Consider the following 21,711-nt stretch of genomic DNA (forward strand, 5'->3'; position numbering starts at 1 on the left):
GGCAGAACAATAAAAATATGACGACACAATACGCCGGAATACCACATAAAGCTCACTTTTTGACAAGACACAAATATATTCTCAAAAGTTCAAGTCACAATCACACGCAAGTACAAATAGTGTTGAGAGCCAGAAGGGCATTGACCTTGTGTGAAAGGATCTGACTCAACACCTTTCTGGCTCTAAGCAAATGACTGTTATTGTTATGGAGTGGCACAGTGTGGCAACCCAACTAGTTCATTTTTATAATGTTACCATTTCACACACATAACTCTTAAAGATGAATTCTAGTCTATGTGCTACTCGATATGAATACACCTATGTCTTTCCCTTTCTTCTATATTTTTGCTTTTCTTCTTTTTTTCTTTGCTTTTTTTTTTTTCTTCTATTTTTTCTTTTTTCTGATTACACTTCTAATGTAAGTAATGTTTGTTGCAGTTATGAAACAATATCACACAAACATGAAGAGAGTTCACCAAAGCTACCTTTTCCATATTACAGCATAGTCAAACTGTATGACTTTATGAAAATCATGTCAGTTCAACATCTCAATGTTGAGGTCAAAAGTACTGTAGTCAGTTAGGAATTCTTTTTGTACTTTATTCCCCATTTCAAATCAGAAACTACATATGTATATTTATTTCAATCCAGTACTTGAAAGTATGTAGATAATTTCATGTAGAATAGAGTATGTACTGGTCAATACAGTAGGTTACCAGCCCACAATCTTACATGTAGAACACACATTTTTACTGCAGTGCATACATGTACAGTTAACAATTAGATTATTCATATCCCTAACATTTGTACTTGTTAAAGTTTGTGAAAAATTGATTTTGTCCTGATCAATGTTTCTTAAAGGTAAAGACCAGTATTGGAAACGCCCCAATTTCAAAAAATGAAATGGAAGCTCTCATTACCAATCATGTGAAAGAATATGTTTTGACTAATACATGATGATAACAAATTTGCCGGGAAACCGCCTACTAATTCATATATTTGGTAAATTTGTTTCTCTCATGGTCTGTGAGAGATATAGGGTAGTCCCATATACATCTTTCTGTGTATAGTGCTTGTAACTTTACGAAGAATGGGCCAAATTTCTTATCATTTTGATGATTCCAGAATCTTGCAGATGCTAGATGCTAGATGATCAACCTTTTCTGATCGATTCCACAACGTTTCTTTCACAATGCAATCGCATGACCATAACTGGTCTTTACCTTTAAAGGAGTATGAATAATTTAGTTGTTAACTGTATATGCATGAAGCAGTGATACGAACTAGACACACAGCAATCAACAACGGATGGGGGGGGGGTGGGAGGGGGCTGAAAGAACTTTCAAAAAGTAAAATATGTAGCTACTTCACTCTAGAAACATGAAAAACTTGTATGCACACCATGAAAATTACTTATGAAAACACTAAAAGTCATCTACAGTAATTCAGTACACAGAAAAAGAAATTTTCCGCTTTTTGATATATTTCTTGCAAATTTTGGCACTAGGTTCAGCTCGCACCTCAAAATACAAGTACAGTGTATAATATTCTCTGCCTTGTCACTTATTGAAACATTTGCAAATGTTGAAATACAAATGTGTTTTTTGACGTTCATTGATAGAATGACAACCTATTGTTGCAGAGCATGTCACTATGCATATCCTCAAAACAAAAATCTATGAATACAGCTTGAAGGAGAATACAAAGGTAACATCTAACCCCAAAAAAGTGGAAGAACTGGGGACTCGCCATTTACATTTGAATACAGGATTTTTTGTTTGTTCCATTCATTCGATGAAGCCTGACTGAATACAAAAGGATTGTCATCTCTGAATGCCATGAGATTCCCTCTCTCATTTCAGAAGTTCAGCATATTTCCACCAATGTAAAGAAAATGCATTTTTTAACAGGAACTTGTTTTTTATTAGTCTTTAAACAAAAAAATCTATAGAAACAGATATTTCCTAGAGGGCAAAGTCCACATTCCTCAATATTATTTTCATACCTGTAGTTCTTGATTTTTCGGTTTTATAGAGCTATTTAAATTCTTGTATTTACATTATACATGTATTACATTAGTTTCTACTCCCAAGTAGTCGTGTTTTCATCACTGGTCCTCACATTCAAGTATACTACCAGCAATTGTAGTACATGTACAATTGAAAAGCCAACATAAATGTTAACTGCTACTCATTTGCGAGCAACATGAAGACTGAGCTACAGAATCCTTCAGTTATAACTTATTGCCAAGGCTTTTTAGGTGAAGCTCAAACATCTTGGAGTGGATATTTAATTATTTATAAGCAAGCAGGCAATTCACCTCAACACAGGATGATGCAAAGCTTTTGGAAAATTTCACTCATGCTGAGGGGTACGAACAGTACACAAGAAAACATCCAAATAATGAGAGAGTAAAGTAAGTCTAACAATATTACCAAAATCCAAGCAATTACCAAACCCACATGCGAGTGAAACTAAATTTCCTCATCCCCCGAGACCCCCCAAAGTTGGTAAAAGAACTGTTCAAACCACACACCCTTGAAGACTAAAGCTCAATATTCTAACAAGCCAAATGAATTGCAAAGTGCAAGCGACTTGGATGCTAAGTTCTCAAAGAGCAAATTGTTGGGCTGTCCGCAAGAAGGCCATTGCCTATACATAGCTCTTATTAATGGCCTTTTTGCGGACAGCTGACAAAATGAATTCCCCAATCATCATTCTTTTCCCCAAGAACATTGATGAAGTGAAGGAACTACAAGTAATTTCCAGCATTACATATTCAAAGTGAATACATTCTCATTCTGCTTTCCACACCCATTCAATCTATCATATATTTTTTCCATACAGTAAGAATGTGCTCCTCTCCTATAAAAAATATATATATACTTTCATAAGAATCTCTCTATATATCTCTCTAATTCTGATTGCTACTCCATACATCACACCCATCCCACTCATAAAAAGGCATCATTTAGACCCTGAGTCGGAGTAAAATCTGAGGCTGACCAATGCGCTTCAAAGGGCTAAATTCATCAGTATATCACCAGTGTACTTGCTTCGTAATACAGTGTCCGTTGAGAGGCAGAAAGGCATTAATGTAATAGACTTTGTACAGATTTTTCTAATGCCTTTCTGCCTTTCACGTAAAGGTGCTAGGAGATGGACATAGTACAGGGACGGGAGGATGAAGGTCATCGTTATGTCTCTCCATCCATGACAGGCATTAGTCTCGTGAGGCATAGGCTGTCCCAGTCAAAGGGCTTGAAATCTAGAGAAATCAAAGATGAAATGAAATTAAAACAAATCATTTGGTGGGAGCAAGAAGGGCGCTAAATTATATCATTAGATACAGTATTAAGACCTTCTGGCTCTCAACAGATGAGATGACTTTCATTTATAATGACAAAATATTTACTAAAGCATCGTTCCAATATGCAGAGGCTTTTTTTCCTTCTTTAATGACATACATTTAATATATATGCTTTACAGTTCTGTATGTTATAGTACTGCGAGCTCAGTGAGCACACACAGAACCTTGGTTGCGCACAGCTGTTATTCATTTGTTTTTAAAAAACCGCCATGGTTTACTACTTCATTATCACATGATCATCCTCAGTGGGAAATTAACTATTCTACAATTGTAGACTGTGCTCTGCTCAATGTTTTATCAATTGCAGTGCTCCCCTCTCGTTGCTTGTAAGATTATTTCTAAAGCAAGTGGTGCTGGATTTTCAATGGAACAGACACTGTAGATGAGGTTCATGAAATAAAACACAATCACAAGACAATAGGGTATTTATTAATAAAAGGTTGAGTTCTGGTAATGGCGAATAAAATGTATGATCTTTCTTGATCTCTCTGTCAGTTTTAAAAATATCAAAAGAAATGTCTCCTGAAAAGGAATTGCTCTTCAAATGCTCTCACATTCATAATGTAACAAAAATGACTTTAAAAATCGGACCGATCATGGCACCTGTAGGTGTAGCCCCATATATCCAATTCTGTGCGCAGTGTATGAGAATTTCAGATACTTTTTTGGGGGGTGATTCTGAAGTATACCCCAATTCTTGAGTACTACACAATCAACCTTTTCCAATTGCTTCCAGACAGTTTATCTCATAATGTAATTGCACAACCAGAACTCAACGTTATCCTTAATCAGAGGTCTGCTGGCACACATGGAATGAGAATATACTACATCTACGGTAGGCATTCAAGCATACAGATTAACAACCTGGGCCAGTATTCAATTCAATACTCATCTAAAAAATATGAGTACTGTACACAGTTTTCAGCTTACTGGTACATAAAAAACTTTGCCAACTTTGGTATTTCGGCCAAGTCAGTTTAATAGCTGACTTACATGTAAGCCAATACTTTTGAGGCCTTGATTGTCAGGAATGTTTTTTTCATACTCAGTCATTATAAGCTGGCCACAATTATATACAGTTGTAAGAGCGCATTTTATGTGACATGTTTATTGCCCATTATTCTGGATTAGCCAAGTGATGTCACAATGGCAATTAGGAAGGAGATTGTCTGATATTTGGCTTATCAAAGTGTACATGTCTTTCCCAGATTTGATCAGAATAAGACTTGATCAAGGAAAATGCTAAATTATCAAAGTAATGTATTGAATACGGTCCCTGATACTTACATCTAAGAGATGGATTTTCTTCTTTATCTACAAATTCCTCTACACACGTTCCTGAAATGAAAGAATACAAATTTACATAACTGTAAGCCCATACGATTCAGTCATATTCAGACAAAGGTCAAACAAACAAATAAAATGTTATCCATAAAATCTAATTGGCCCATTCAAGTTCTTAGGAACTTCTCTTCCAATTTTACGACACTAAAATAAAATCTGAATACATATAAAACGTTTGACTTCAAATGACTTATCTGCAATAAAGCATGATCACCCAAGATCCTGTAATTGAATTTTTGACCTCTACAGGTATCTATAAAGGCAAGAAGGGCACCCCCCCCCCCATTCATATGAAAATTTACTTCTGACAGAGTTTATAATAATAAAGATGATAATGAAATCAATAATCTCCTGATCTTGTTGAAGTATCATAGTATTATTATTGCTTTTATTATAATAAATCTATAAAGTTTTAACTGTCGGTTACATTGTTACAGATCCTGTAATTGAATTTTTGACCTCTACAGGTATCTATAAAGGCAAGAAGGGCACCCCCCCCCCCATTCATATGAAAATTTACTTCTGACAGAGTTTATAATAATAAAGATGATAATGAAATCAATAATCTCCTGATCTTGTTGAAGTATCATAGTATTATTATTGCTTTTATTATAATAAATCTATAAAGTTTTAACTGTCGGTTACATTGTAAATTTTAATAACGCTGCACGCATTTCCTCAAATGCATCGTACACAATGTACGATTGTCATATATGAGCATATGAATAAATGATTTAATCTTTTGTCGAAAATCAGGTTAGACAAAGGGAGTTAGACTGAGTTTTGTCTATTCTTAAACACGATTTTAGGCACGATGATCACGATAATGCTAGTAACACATTGTATTATCAGTGGCTTTGCCCTATTCATAATAAATCTCATCCATTTATCTCTTTATTTATGATGCATACTGCTCAGTTATCCATCAAATGTATGTACCTCTCAAAATACTTTTAGTGCAGTAAATAATGATAATAATGATGATGATAACGAGAAGAAGAAGAAGAAGAAAAAAGAAAGAAGAGGAATCAATTATTATAAAGACTTTACAAATAGAAAAAAATAAAAAAATACCTTTTCTTCCCTGTCTACAGTCATTGAGTTCCTTTTGTGTCATTTCCCATTCTGTAAGAGAGACGTGGTAAAAAAAAAAAAATGTAGAAAGAAAGAGAGAGAGAGAGAGAGAGAGATGGACATAGAGACAGACATAAAGGGAAAAAAACAAAATTAAAACGTATTCCGGTAGCCAAATAAAAAAGGATTAGTTTATGTGCAAGGTTCATCTTTCATGTGTACCGTATGTTTGTAATTTTCGCACATGTCATGAAATGTATGTTTGCAGACCATAAATGAATAAACCCATAATATACTGTCTGCAAAGAAAGGAGAACGGATGTCCTTGTACATTGTACACAAATAATGTACACAAATAACTTTAAACTATAATAAGATAACACTCAATTGTATGTAAATAAATGCCACTTGGGTATTTTGGAATCAATATTAAGTTCAACAAGTACGGAACTTTACAACTACAAACCTCTTCATATCTTTCAGTTCAAACTCAAAGGGCTATATAATCAAGGTTATACTCAAAGGGTTTATACTGAACATTATCTAGATGTACTAACATGGTCTCCCTCAGCTTTAAAGATAATAATGGTTGAAAAAACCAATCACATGTTGAGATTAAACAATTTTTGCCAAGTTAAATACATGTGTAAAATCTATAATAGAAGAGAAGAAAATGATTTATCACAATCACAATGCTTTAAAAAAAAAATCCATTTTATTAACAGTATTCAATATGTACATGATCTAAATCACACATACACATTAACATGTACTGTAACTACTTATCCAAACATTATCTCTAGAATGCTTTCTCCATGTTACATTTCAAAATCATACTTTAACAAGCAGCCTGTGAAAAAAATTGTTTTACAATGTCAATCACACATGCACACAATATTTATCATAAAAAAGATTACCTGAAGGCTTTTTATAACAATCATTATGATAAAGATAGCAACAAAAGTTTAATGATAAATCTGAAACCTATATGTTTTTATTGAGACAAGGTGACAGATAATTCATACCAAGTGTTTTACCAACCTGTATTCAACATCTTGACTAGTTCATAGTGGTCTCGTCCAAAGTGGTCGACAGAAAGCCCTGGTAGTTTTGAGTGGTGATCCTTTTTACGGCCTGATATAACAGCACTACTAAAGGAAGGTCTAGGTGAAGTCTGTGGGCTAGAAATGACAATCACACACATTTTACCGTAGACATGAAACAACCACAAGAATAAAATTCTATAAATACATGTACGAACAATAACAAAGATAAATGGATACTGTTGTCATTAAAAAGTTTCCCAATTTTGATCAAAAAGAATGATTTTGAACTTTGTTTTTAATGTGTTCCCAAATTAAAGGATTTTAGACAGACTATCCTTTTCACTATTTCTGATATCAACTGCAATGTGGTAATAAAACAAAAATGGACACAATATGTGCTGAAATGTTTGCCCTTTCTTTTCATGCATCAGGGGCCTGTTTCATAAAACTTGTTTTCAATAACAAATTATGCTAAATTTAAATGACAATTTTTCCCTCAGCCAATCAGATGCCATGATTTCAGCAGCTTATATTACAGTAATTGTAACTTGTTATTTAAATATAGTTTTATGAAACAGGTCCCTGGCATATTTTTAGGGCTCTGAATAAAAAGTTAATGAGCCAAACCACAAAATGTGGAATGCTTGTCTTTGAGGCAAGTACAACAATATCAGACTAATTTTAGACTAATTTAACATATTTCATTCCAATCAAATTTCAAGTGTACAAATCACCAAAATATGTTTTGCATTCCATAATGCTATAATACTACATTCAAAATATGAGCTTTGAAAGTTTGAAAATAAATTCTACGAAGAGATACATTGCAGTGATCGGTACATTCTAAGGATAACAGAGAAACAAAATAATGTGAAAATGTGAAAGACTGCAGAATAGAGGAGAACAAAGGATGTTCATGTAGTTGTTTTAAGCAGTTTACAATGATTAAGATCGGTATGCTTTACCAGCTCCCTCCCGAGGGAATACAATAATGGACCACATCCTTTTACCCCACTGCTGCCCTTGTACGGGTAACTAACAGACAGGTGGCTGCATTACCAACACGTGACAAATTGCACATGTACATGTACACACACATGTTCATTACATGCAACCACGTGTTTCAAATCATTTGTGCGTGTGTGAAGAGTCCAAACACAAACTCCATGGAATTGAAGTGGCTTACAGTGTAGTTGTAAAACTGAAGTGCAACACCTGGCCACTTTGAGAATTTCATTGCACAGTAAAACTTCAGGATGTACTTTGTACATTTGAAAAAAGGTACTGGTACATTAGCATAAAGTACCGGTAGAGGCATTCATGTTAATAGAAATAACAAAAATCAAGGAAAAAAATCGTGCTGGACATAACTTCATTTACAATAACTGCAAAACATAAAAAGTCAAAATGAATTGTGGAGAACCTAGTTTGTTTGCAAATGAACCAGTCATTTTACAGGCAACAAGAGAGAGGGAGAGAGAGAGAGGGGGGGGGGGGGGGGAGATAGAATATATGTGTAACCAAATAGTAAGCTTGTAAACATAGCTGAATAGATGTTCTGTTTAGATTCACGTATGTACATGTACATGTAAATGTCTAGAAGCTAGGCATTTACTTACTTGATCATGTTACGGCCATTTTCTCCTTCATCTACTGGTTGCTGTAATCCTGTGATTTGAATGAGAAAAAAGTAACAAATTACTAATTTTCCATTTACCCGGTAAGAACTAAAAGATTGAATGAGAATTTTATATTACAAAAAAAAAAAAAAAAAATTAAATACAGATTCATGCATACATTATTTCAAATTTTCAATCATCTCAGTCATGTTAAGTATATTTCATAATCATAAGCATTACAAATAGGGTACTCATGATAGTTGTCCATAATAAATAGGTACACTGTTACAGAATGTTCCCAACAGTTATCATAATGATGCAAAATTTGTGTTATGTCTACAAAAGAATTTTGATGAAAGAAAAAATGCATGTGGCACAATGTTATCATCACTTATTCACTATCTATAATATTAATAACATAGGTAACTTTTGTAAATGAATTAAATAAAGATATTGCATGGTTTCTTATAGAAAAGGAGTGAAAATTCACAGCATCAAAATACACAAATGCTATATTAAATACTGAAGCTAAGACATCAAATACTAGTACAATTAATTATCAAAAATTTACTAATATTATATAAAATCAGTTTTATGAAAAGTTGAAAAGCATCATAATTCATATGGAGTGTCTCAGAAAAAGCAAAGGCAGTTTAATTGACACCATTTCAAAGGTACTAGTCAGACTCATAGAGGAGCTGAAGTCACGAGTACCAACACAACACTACACTTTTGTAGCAGTTGATTTTGTTCATGTTATTTAAGTTGAACTGTTTATCCAACATGATTATGAATAGGCCTACGCAAGCGCGTAGCTAGGATTTAATTTTAGGGGGTGGTAGTGAGCACGCAAAGCGTGCGATGCAATTACAGAGCGTGCAGGGCAGGGAGGGGGAGTTTCCTTTCTCCTGTGCAAAGCGCGGAAGTTTTGATGTTTATTAGAGAAAGAAGACGATTCGTTGTACCGTTCTCGACTCTTCTTAATCCTTGTCTGAATTCAATTTTTCCCCTCCCGCACTTGCGGAAGATTTGATCATTTGACGTTCCATTTAATTATTAGAGTAAGAAGACGATTCGTTGTACCGTTCTCAACTCTTAATACTTGTCTGAATTTAGTTCCCCGGCCCCTAACGCCCCCCCCCCCTGGCTACACGCCTCAGGCCTAGACCCTGGCTAAGCCTAAGCCTATTCTTTTTTTTTTAACATGGCAAATCATGATCATGCGACCAGGTGACTGTTGCATCACATTCATTTGTCACAACCTGTCCTTGCGTTCTGATAACCTCATTCAATCTAGACTAGAGGTCAACATAATCTCAATTATAAGAAAGTGTTTATGATCAGAATATAGACTCTACTAGAATCTACCCCAACATTTTAACTGTAATATTAGCCTAGGTCTCACTCATAATCACACGTACGCGACACCCCAGTATAGACCTATCTACCAAAACGTAGCCCTGAACTTCGGGGCGGCATCACATTCGAGGACCGCTGAGCTTCATGTAACACGCGTTAATCGTCGCGCAATTGGATGACGCAATTATTCGTGAAGATATCGCACTTAAATACTCTAGAAAAGAAAAAAAGTTTGAATTTAAATGTTGAAAATCTGGTAAACTTACCCCTTCTCTTCGAAACATTGAACTTGCTTGGGCCTTGAGTCAATTTATACATGTTTTAATGGAAAAATTGTGAAGACGTTCGGCATCGCGTTTCAAAACAAATTTACTATTTCAGGCGATAGCTGCTAGGTAATCGATCTCATTGAATAATAAATATTATTCTTATTCCAGGAAGATAAACAAAAATTATCAATTTCTATTTACTTTTAGGGTAATTTTTTGCATTGTTTTTTATCTGTTGGGTTTTTAAAATTATATTTTATATATTTGATGAATAGAATTGAATGAATTTTTCACTATGCTTTTATTTCATACAAAATTAATTTTACAAATAATGTCTAGAGACTGAATGCATTTTTAAATACCATAGATAGAGTCTTAAAAATCCTCCAAATACGTCATAAGCACTGCTGGTGTAGTGGTATCATGCAAGATTCCCATTCTTGCGACCCGGGTTCGATTCCCGGGCAGTGCACTCATTTTGGCATTTCAAAATTCAACTTTCTTAAAGGTGAAATTCAAAGAAAATCAGAAATACATCAACTAATGTTTCACTAGAAACTGGCCATCGGACAAGTTTTAGGTCAACTACATACCGGGTGATTTAAAAAAATACAACCACCTCCACAGCAGCTTGGATATACGAGAGATTTGCCTGAAAAATAACGATGTTTTAATGACGTCACTATATGGACCAACACTGCCCAAGCAGACGACATCCCATAGAGAATGAACGTAATTGCAAAGCTATTATTTCTCAAATTATAACAAGTTTAGTGTATATAAAAGTAATGGCATGTCAAACCATTCAAAAGGGGATATGACCCGATTCTGATAACTAAAATCTTTTGCTTGTAAATACACAGGATAGGGGTTAATTAACAATCGAAGAAACCAGACTTTCAAATTGATAAACCCCCGGAATGATATTAAGGACGACATTTGTTCCCTCTTGAAACGCCGAACATACCCCGGTGTGTGCAGCTGAATATACAGTGGCATCTTATTTTGTTTACAAGCGACAGATTCCTTTATTTTTGTATCACTGCATTTTTCATCAAAATAAAACCATGTGCGGGGTTTAGAGCGAGGCAATAGATTATACATTTAGCCTGACGGTAGTGAAGTAAGAAAAAGAACTCAAGAGACGATGAAAACGCAGGCACTGAAAATGTGTGAGATGTCATGGGAAATCGTCTGCTTGTGCAAGTCATGTCCATACTGTGATCTCACGCATCCCAGCAGCGTTCGGAGAGCTCTTCAGGTGCTATGCCGGGGTTGTATTTAAGCGTTTTGAAATTTATAATAATCATTACTTTGAATGTTTCCAAGCATTGAATTTTGATAACCTTGTCGAATCAAAGTTTCAACTTTGCAATAATGAAAATGAAGTTAGTTTTTAAATTCAATGAATATCTACTTTAATGTCAATTTCACAGCTAAATATTTTCCACACTCTGTCTTGTCTTGAAGTCCTGTGCAATCTCACGCACTAGACGCTGGAATGGCAGTTTTCGGATGAGAGATTCCAACAAGGGAATGCAACACTCAATTTAAAAGTTGATCTTTTATCTCGATCAATCATAATGTAAAAATGTTTGAACAGGAGATTCTCTTTGCACCCATTTACCAAACAAGAAAAATGAAGTGAGAGGAAAAGCGATTGAGGAAGAGAGAATATTTTTCTTCACACTTCCAAGTACAATCACATTTTATTTCTTGCCATTGCCATTTCATTTTTGTTCTTGTGGGGGGGGGGGGGGGGGGGGGAGGGCTGCATGTGCCAAACCAACTAATCAAAGCTATCAAATAGGTATCAATATTCACACTAAAAATGTAACACAGCAGGGAGGCAAGAGACTAAAATTGAAATTTCCATTGAGAGATTTAATATGGATATATTTTGAAAACATGATTAGGGTAACAAATGATCAATGTAATTGCTATCATTTTTTGCAGCAAAGATAAGAACATAAAAGCAAAATTTACAAAATACAGGCAGACAGATGATTTAACGAAATACTTTTAGCAGTCCACATGCATGATATTTCACTTTTGCTTGGCATTACCAATGAATTATCACACATGCAGCTAAAATCGTTGCCCCACCTGGGAATTAATCAAGTTTCAGAGAGGGTTCAGGTATTAAAAGGGGGATTTATGATGATGACCTTTCCTTATGGCACGTTTCTCCTGAAGCTGGTGGTAATATTCTATCACTCTGTGTGACAAACTGAAAATCATATTTTTCAAGCATTTACAGGGAGGGGGGGGGGGGGGGGGGGGCGTCGGAGGTCTAACCAGTAATATTCAATAAGATCAATTGGTAAATATAACCAGGATATATCATGCAAAGTCAAGGACATACAATTGATTTCTCTTGTACTGAACCACAAATTCTAGTGTTCTCCAAACTTGGATTACAAAAAAAAAAAGTCATCTACACGAGTTAAGTCCACCGCTTCTTGAAATAGCAATTGTATTGGATATGGAAATCTACTCAAACATTTTTTTTATTTAGGTTCTGAGTAATGGGAATACTAACAACTGAAATTTAAGTGATAAAATAGAAGCTAAGTAGACTTCAAATATTAGACAATCAAACTACTAGTCTGATGTCACAATGATTCTGAGCCAATTTAGCTGTTCCTTTTTCCAGGACTCACTTGGAATCCACTAAACTTAAGATTTCATTCATCACTTTTCAGGTCCTCAATCATTAAGCTTTATAACTTGAAATGTTTATATGCTATTACAAATTTGTCAAAATTTGGATCACAATCAGATCTTATAGTGTGCGGGGAGTTTGACATGGATGACACAAGACAGATATCTGAATGAGAAAAAATGTACTTAAAGAGAGAAGGCCAACAAATTCTTCGCAAAGACTCAAAAAGAAGACAAAAAGATAATAGAATAAAAAACAAAAAGGAATCAAGAAATGTATGTAACTGTCATATAATAAACAATAAGAATGTAGCAAAACTTTATAATGTTTCCATTTGATTCCAAGTCCACAGATGAAAATGGTGATCATAAAATGAACATGTACCAATTAATTTATTTGTATTATAGCTTGATTCTTCTGGTCTGTTACATGATTCTGCTTTCTCTGTTCCTTTCATAGGCCTTGATTGGTCAATATTTTCAGCTAGGGATAAATCCTGAGTCACTTTTGATAATTTCACATCAAGTTCTAACTGTTCTGATTTCGAGGTCTGATCCTGAGCAGAATTTCCATGACAATCATAAGATCCCATACTTTCATTTTTGAGTGGTGATCCTTTCTCATGGGCTCCACTATCAAGACGATCACTAGGAAGTATGGAGTCCTTGGCAGAAGATGATGTATTTGAGACTGGTAGCCCCTTCTCTAAAAGGGGTGGTGCGCTTTCATTCTGAGAGAGTTCTGAACCTGGTGTTAAAGGAGTTGTACTGGGTATACAGTCTAAGTGGACTGGTGATCCTATAGTGTGAGTGGGTAGTGTGTCGCAAGGTTGAGAAACAGCCTGAAGTGTGGTCCTGCACCAGTCTGCTCCATATGCAAGTGATCCATGATCCATGTAAGAAGCAATAACCGACATGGATCCATTCCCTGCATTACGATGAAGAAATGAAACAACAACAGCCATAAAAAACGGAGTTCATAAACTCAATGATGTATTAACATTAATCAACATTTTAGCGTCATGGCCTGGTGGATATGTCACCAGAGTGTGGATCACATGGTTCACAGGTCAAGTCCCGCCGCAACACTAGCGTCCTTTGGCAAGACATTAATATATATTTGCCCCTCTCCATTCAGGTTATGTAATGAGTACCCTGGTTAGAAACAATTCCTTGAATGCTAGAGTGCCTTATCAGGGCAGCTCGGCTAAGGATAATGGAAAGCAATTTTATTTTCTCGTTCATTACTTTGCAAAGTGGTATCACAGAATGGACTACAACAGGATGGTCTACAAGAGGTTTTATCATGTGTCAGTGACAGGTTTTAATTTTCATTGTACAGCTGTAAGAATCACCTATGGGTTTAAAACTTGCACACCAACAAGTTATAAAATTGAAGAAAAACAAACACAGTCCCAAGCTTCTTTAAAATTGCTTTAAAGCCTATCTGCACTAGTTTGGCCAGCAGGGATTAGACCTCCCTACTTGGTCACAGATAGGTGGTTATCTCATCAAATCAGCTCTCAATTAACATAAGAAAAAGTTGACCATGGGCGACCAATGGTCACCTATTAGGCATTGTTTGCTATATAGAGGGCGGAAGTAGCTATAAATAGTGCAGTGGGGCTTTAAAAGGTGGTTCAGATTGCATGAAAGAGCATCTACAATCCCATAGCTCATCCGAACACCTTCCTGGGCCCTGACAGCAAGGAACTTTGCACTTCACAATCACACACATCAGTCAGTTCATACTCCTTTTGCAATTCTACAGTTGGACCACCCTGATACTGGTATACATTTCGCAAAACATATCCTCAAGTTATTGTTAATGTTGTTGACTATTTACACCGGTCTGTTAAAGCGCCACTGCACTACTTACAGCTACTTGCGCTCTCTATACAGCCAACCTAGCCTATGCGATACCCGTTGATACCCCATTAATTATGCCCTTTTCTTATGTTAATTGAGAGCTGATTTGATGAGATAACCATCTGCCAGTGACCTTGCAGGGAGGTCTAATCCCTCCTGACCAAACTGTGAAGAGGGGCTTTAAGTAGTAGTAGTATTGTCTATGCCCGTAAAATTTTTGTTGAGAAAACAGTGCGCCTGTGCTTTCGCTTGACCACTGCTGGGAATGTATCATCCCGGCCAACCCTGCATGCTGCGTACGTTGAGCGAATTTCTCAATTACCTGTATGATCTATATTGGTTCACTCCAAGATATATTTACACAGCCTAGACATACCTGTATTTGCTTCATTGCAGTCAATAATGTGGAAGCCATTGTGCATACAGGCTGCTAGCAGAAGGCTCCCGTCCAGGGGACACCACTTCAACCTCCAGACCCCGCCCCCAACGGACAGCTCTGAGGTGGGGCATCTCATGCTGCGTGTGTCCCACAAGAAAACATTCTCATCGTAGCTGTGGATTGGAAAAAAGGAAGAAACAGGGCCATGTGAGAGGATTCCTATCAAAAGGATAAACAAAGGATTTAATGATAATAATACTACAGCATTTGTAATGCGCTATTGATCTAGTAAACTATTCTGAGGTGCAGATGGAGATTATTACCGTGACTCTGGCTTTAGCCCGGCTGCCATTACCGCGCTTTAGCACTTCAAGGAATTACTTCCTGCCAGGTACCCATTTACATCACCTGGGTTGAGTGTGGCAAATGTAGATCAATGTCTTGCCAAAGAACATTAGTGCCGTGGCGGGACTCGAAACGCGGACCTTAATGTGATCGACAGTCTGGCAACGTATCCACTCAACCACAACACCTCTACATAATAGGAATATATGGGGGTGGGCTATGGTAGCTTTAGAACCCTTTACCATGACACTAAAATTTATAACTCACCTTCCAGAAGCTAAGCAAAACTCTTTGAAAGGATTTGAGTGAAGACTACAAATTCCCATCATGTGCCTGGTGTAGAACAAGATTCCATTAAAGAAAAAGGAGAGAAATGAAACGAGAGATCAATTTGAATATCAAAAATATATGTAATACAGTGCAACCTGTATAGAAAAACCATCCATAAAAGACACAAAAAGGTATCTTTACAGGCAGGTGGTCGTTACACATAGGTTTCCTTTATTTGTTTCAATGAGAAGCATATTTCAGAGGAAATACAAATTGTGGTCTTACTATACAGGTGATTGCTAGAACAGGTGTGACTGTATTTAACTCTTAAGCTGCCACCCATACAATGCACCCAGTGCCACAATGCTAATCCCTATTGTGCCAGCCACAAATCCCTTGTATGCCAAATTAATTTTAGGGTTGGTTCAAGTGCATGTTTTTTTTAGATCTTTACTATGTTTGATCCACTATAACTTCTCATTTGTATGTTGAATAAACAAACATTGTACATGAAAGTTGTAGGAAATTTCACCCTCTTTCCATTGATACCAATATCATATCATGAATTTGTAATTTTGCTGAGGTAAATAAGCACTATCAGTGAGTTGTCAAAACCAACCCGTTTATTGCGATGGGGAGGCATAATCATGATATATGATATCCAAAACAAATCGCTAAATTACTCGAGAAAATCCAATCCGACTGTGTTAGACAAAGACGCGTAATCGAAAGCCGATAATCTGATGCACGCGATGGTACTTTCAATAGCGCGCTAGCAGTCTCATGGCAGGATATGAGTTAAAAGCTATCCCAAATTATGTAACAAGAAAACCAAAATATCTTTCAAAGCCAGCACTGAGTATTGACATTTCATGAACTATATATATGGTAATATAAACTTAATTTACAATTGTTTGGGGTTTTTTGGCATGTGATTTGTGTGATTGGGTTGGGTGCGTGTGGTGTTTAAATAATTGTATCAAACACCACACAGGTCAATAGTAAATGTGACTGCTGCTCTAAAAAAATACCTTCAAAGTAGTGTTAGATTACATATGAAACCAACAATAGTACAGGCCTATATCAATGCATTGCTATGAGCAATGTACCAATTGTTTATGTAGAAGTTATTACCTTTTGCTTGTAAACAATGGCTGTTGGCAATCTGTCCGTGTGTCCCATCCTTTAAACTTACAGTCATCACCTCCTATAAAGAAAATAATAAAAATACATTACAAATTCATAAAACCATGATACAAGAGATGATTGATGGATAAGTAAACATATACTGGGAGAGAGCAAATAGACAGACAGATAGGAATAAAAAATAATGAGATAAATGGAAGGATTGGGAGGGGGAAAACAGAGACAGAGATAAAAATAGAGAGCTAGAAACCAAAAAGTAAGGGACTCATGACTCATTTGTATGCACTACTGGACATAAAAAAATTACATACACTATCTACTTGTATTTGCAGAGCAGTTTGAGAGAATTCATATAAAACTTCTCCAAATTCATTTCTTTTCTTTCTTTCTCTCTTTTATTTCCTTGCATCAGAAATGCAAACACCATTATGATGAATCTTCTACTTAGTAACTAGGAGACTACAATTGCCGCTCTCCACCCACCAAGGTGAAGTAAAATGGGTACCTGGTAGGAATTCCTTGAATGCTTAGTGGAGTACCTTAGAGCAGCTGGGCTAAGGCCAGGGTAATAATACTTCTTTTTAGGTGCTTTGAGCATCCCCTGGGATGAATATGTGTGCAATATAACCGTAAATGTAAATACAAATTTGCAATATAAATATAAATGTATACCTAGTTGTTATTAGGATTATTACCCGAGTAAACAACGGATGGAGACCAGTAGTTGAATGCCGTGATCCACGCTTCAAAGCCATGTGCCAACCACTGCTGTTGGACTACGAACGATGAAGCGCCCTCTTGTGCTGTGCATAGTGACAACCTCCCCTTTGAATCACTGCAGATAATACTAGGTTGGTTGCTGGAATGTCAAAAGATAATTAGAGGTGATTACTCGCACCATGTCCTTTACATTGTAAATAACAATAATGACTGAAACATATTAATTGTAGAAGCCGGATTTGTAAGCATTAATTGGTTTAATATCAATTGCAAGTCTATAAAACAAAGGTCATATGATTTGATTGTGACACACCTCTCAAAAGAAATTAGATATCCACCCCAAAATAATAGTGGTAAAAGAAACATGAATTTCATTGAACCACTAGAAAAAGGCTTGTGCTGCATGTCACCTTCCATAATATTATCAATCATACAGATGTTATACATTTTAGTGATTCAATTAGTTAATACAACTAAATCATTTCTCCACAACAAAATAAAGTATACAAAACAAAAACACAAACAAGAAGTTTAAATATTAGAAAGTAGTTACCAAGCATATTTTCCAGTTGACCAGTCAAGACTCAGACCAAGGCAATCTTGTCCAAGGTTTGTTTTTGAAGAAGGGATCAGCTGACTATCTACCTGCCATATTGCACAAGAGCACAAGATATATACAAAATGAAAATCATCAGTCACTTTCACAAGACAATCTGTAAACTAACAGTTTAGGCATGTAGTAACTCCTTGGTTTAGGTCATGGTTTTCAACTCTGAGGTTTATCTCTTATAGTTACAGACAGTGCAGACACACTTGTGGTTATGAAACTCAAAGTTACAAACCGCAAGCAATCCTATGGTTAGCGAAATAACTACAAGCAGCGGAAGGGGTGTGGGTGGGGGGGGGGGGGGGGGAGGGACTCCACTCAAATTTAATGCCCTTGTGGATGCAAGTTATTTCGAGGTTAAGCCAGCTTAAAAAACTCATCCTGACCCTATCTTAACTGAGACTCCAATTCTGCCCCTAACTCCAGTACATTGTACTGATGCTTAGCGAGGTATTCTATTCTGCAGTGCAGTTAAGCCTTTTTGGGGGGGGGGGGGGGGGGTGGGGGGGGGTAATTAACATACCAACTTGATTTTAGTTACCTCTGTTTTATTTAGTGTGAAGAGTTGTAGATCCCCTTCTGCATCAACTAGTCCAAGATGTGTTTTGCCATCAGTCAAATGTTGATTCCTACAAGAAACAATCAACAAATAATACAATTATTGCAAGCTTATGACTGCCAATCAAACTTGAGTACAGCCACATCCTAAGACCTTATGAACCTTTTCATCCTTTGGAATCATGCAGTTTAAAGTGAATTATCATTCTATTGTTGGATGAACTGTTGCTACCTGTGACATAGATTTGGTTTGATATCTACTCTCTGACAATATGTAGCTACTGTAGGCATTTAAGTTTACAACTGAGTTTATCATTTCAATTTCATTTTCATTTCATTTTATTTCAATTTATTGTCCAATATTGAAAATTAGTTTTGCTCACATTTTACAAACTTACAAAGAATAAAAATAAAGTGTACAAACATAATATATATCAAATACTTTGACATAGAAATCCTTCAAAATATTGCTATACAGCAATTTTCTTACGTTTTTGTATACAAAATAAGTGAATCCTGCTTTATGTAGGCAATGCCTTCCGAAATAATTCTGTCATCATAACAAAACACACACACCTTTCAAATTACCTTTACCCCCCCCCCCCTTTATCTCTCCCCCCTCCTCTCTTTTTTCCTTTCTTTTAATTTAATTATTATTATTATTATCTTTTTTTTTTTGGGGGGGGGGGTGGATGTTTGTTTACAATTTTTGTCCAGACATTATTTCAGTGCTCATTTAATAATAATAATAATAATAATAATAGCCTAATAGTCCACTCCAAATTTTATTAAACCGAAACGGAAATTCATTTTGCCCAATTGATCGTGAGCCCGGCAGCCACTGAGCAGCGCCAGATCGACGTTGCTCTATCCCTTATTGTTGAACGCCAAACAAGGTAGCAACAACTCCCATCTTTTAATGTCTTTTGGTATGACGCGGCTGGGGTTCGAACCCCAATATGGAACATGGTATTTGTACCCCATTCTCACCATTTGATATCTAAAATTCCAGGCATATCAATCTTTTGAACTTCTTCAAGGGTCCCATTCACATCTGATGATAACGTTTCTTCCACTTGAAGCTTGTAGAGTTGGAGCTGCCCCTTCCTGGTACTCTTTCTTTTATCTGTCGCTTCATCTTCAGAATCCTATTAGTAGAGATCGAGAGAGTGGGGAAGGGGTGGGGGTAAGCAGAGAAAGAATGAGAAAGAGAATAAAAGGGAAATCAGAAGATATGGACAGAAGTACAGGAGGGGAGAGATGGAGATTGAGATAAAATTTAAGAAAAAGGAATAGGGAGAAGTGAGATATTGGAGGGAGGTTTAGAACCGGGAGAGAAGAAAAAAGGAGAGGAGAGATTAAACAAGAGAGAGAGAGAGAGAGAGAGAGAGAGAAGGTGCCACATTTTAAGGTTTTGATTTATGGCTCATTTAGCTTTTAAAATTAACTCAAATATAAGACATAGACCATAATTTTGTTTTTAGTTTATAAGCAGACATGAAAGTAGGTTATCAATTACAACAAGTTTGATGCTTTGTATTATGTTTTCTCCTTTTGACTCATGATTTGGCATTATAGTAACGTAAGAAAACAATCATGAGATATTTATTTCAGAATTTGAACCATAAATACCTTGCATACCTGAGCTTGACCATTGCCTGTGCCTTCATCTTCTTGAAGTTGATACGTCCCACAGACTACATAGTCCTGTAGAGTTGGGGTAGGACACCACTCTACTGAGTCTGCATAGAGTCCAGTATCAATCTTGCATTGTGTTGCAATTCGACCAAGCATGCTGCCAGCTTCACACATTTTGAGTTCTAATCTACAAATAAAAAAGAATAAACACATTTTAACATTTCAAAGGATCCTAAAAAACAGGAGTACCCGCAGCCAGCACTATAGTCAATAGTTGATACCGCATTACCACTACAGGCAAAACAATTGGGAACTAAATGACAAAGAAGATCAAACTTTTTGGATCGGTGATCGACCTTTATAATCTATTGTCCTTAAAATTATTTATTTTATAGTTCACTTTGTTTTTGTCTGACCGGGTTACCTCCATTACCATAAATGAATCCAACAGAATACTTCCTCACTTTCTCATTATTTTCTGTCCCTTTTCAAACCCATAATTAACAGTCCTCTTCGACTTATACTACCCACATGAATAAAAGCTAGTTAAAACTGCAAGCCCATGGCCATGCAATAAAGTAATGCAGCTGCAGTAGGGTCTACATCTTGTATATGACTGCTAAGAAAGCGACCAGAGGACTGACAGCTAATTTAGGTCCTCTCCGAGTGACCTGGTAATCATGAGGATTTTTGACTTACCAAAGGACACTAGCGCATACACGTATCGACTTGGTACCTGGGTCGCCGGATTACGAGACCATGCACTGCTCTACCAACTGACATTACCACATGCAAAATTTAATCTTCGATGATCATGTGACAAGCCACACTGCTCAGTCATATATTACCAGTATTTATAGGCACGATCACTCATGTCACTCACAAGGGTCGCAGTCTAAGGGACTTTTAGATTTACACAACGCGCGAGAGCGTGGACTGCCGCGTGTGACATTGTGTTAAGGCACTGGGCCGTGCGCGGCAGTGGCTTAATTAAAAGGATGTGTACGTCACATTACCTTAAAAGGATGTCACACATGGCGGTACACGTTCTGGTTGTGTAAATCTAAAAGTCCCTACTTAACTGAGTGACTCAGACACATCACAGTTGAGCTGACACAGTCAATATTAATTATAATTTAAAGTTATCATGATTCGTGATGGTTGAGATTATTTCCAATCATGAAACTGTACAGTTAGCGCAGCTTTAGTTTAGTTTAGTCTTACTTCATCTGATAGGGTTCACATATTCAGCAGTAACACTTACATATCCAGTTCTTTATTCAGTCAGCTCAGCTCAAGCTCAGCTATACAACTTTACAGACTAGTACAGCTACAGTGCTGTGCACGTGCAACCATATGACTGAGCTGCCGCTTGTTCTAAGCGTTTCCTTATATTTCTTTTCATTTTTTATCCGCTCATCAAAGCCACGGTAT

The 21,711-nt window shown here is 36.3% G+C and overlaps 2 protein-coding genes and 1 non-coding gene across 3 annotated transcripts; 1 reads left to right on the forward strand and 2 right to left on the reverse strand.

Annotated features, from left to right (window-relative positions):
* Positions 1 to 1,781: 1,781 nt before the first annotated feature.
* Positions 1,782 to 10,213, reverse strand: LOC753903 (mapk-regulated corepressor-interacting protein 1). The gene is made up of 6 exons (XM_001178348.4): positions 10,079 to 10,213; positions 8,454 to 8,502; positions 6,830 to 6,969; positions 5,789 to 5,839; positions 4,658 to 4,708; positions 1,782 to 3,268 (listed from the first exon to the last, which is right to left on the reverse strand). Exons 1-6 carry the CDS (start codon positions 10,128 to 10,130, stop codon positions 3,198 to 3,200), a joined length of 414 nt encoding a protein of 137 aa, XP_001178348.1. The 5' UTR covers positions 10,131 to 10,213; the 3' UTR covers positions 1,782 to 3,197.
* A 269-nt stretch (positions 10,214 to 10,482) lies between these two features.
* Positions 10,483 to 10,553, forward strand: TRNAG-CCC. Its single transcript has one exon. It is a non-coding gene; the product is annotated as a tRNA-Gly (tRNA).
* Positions 10,554 to 12,350: 1,797 nt separating this feature from the next.
* LOC105445300 (diphthine methyltransferase) lies at positions 12,351 to 21,612 on the reverse strand. Its single transcript, XM_030984409.1, has 10 exons — positions 21,542 to 21,612; positions 20,281 to 20,464; positions 19,630 to 19,787; positions 18,623 to 18,710; positions 18,028 to 18,119; positions 17,450 to 17,613; positions 16,743 to 16,815; positions 15,606 to 15,671; positions 14,991 to 15,166; positions 12,351 to 13,673 (listed from the first exon to the last, which is right to left on the reverse strand). The coding sequence occupies exons 2-10, from the start codon at positions 20,449 to 20,451 to the stop codon at positions 13,066 to 13,068; spliced, it is 1,596 nt and encodes a 531-aa protein (XP_030840269.1). The 5' UTR covers positions 20,452 to 20,464; positions 21,542 to 21,612; the 3' UTR covers positions 12,351 to 13,065.
* Between the last annotated feature and the right edge of the window lie 99 nt (positions 21,613 to 21,711).

Source organism: Strongylocentrotus purpuratus, unplaced genomic scaffold, assembly GCF_000002235.5.
Source record: "Strongylocentrotus purpuratus isolate Spur 01 unplaced genomic scaffold, Spur_5.0 spur5_scaffold_14, whole genome shotgun sequence".
In the NCBI taxonomy this organism is placed as follows: domain Eukaryota; kingdom Metazoa; phylum Echinodermata; class Echinoidea; order Camarodonta; family Strongylocentrotidae; genus Strongylocentrotus; species Strongylocentrotus purpuratus.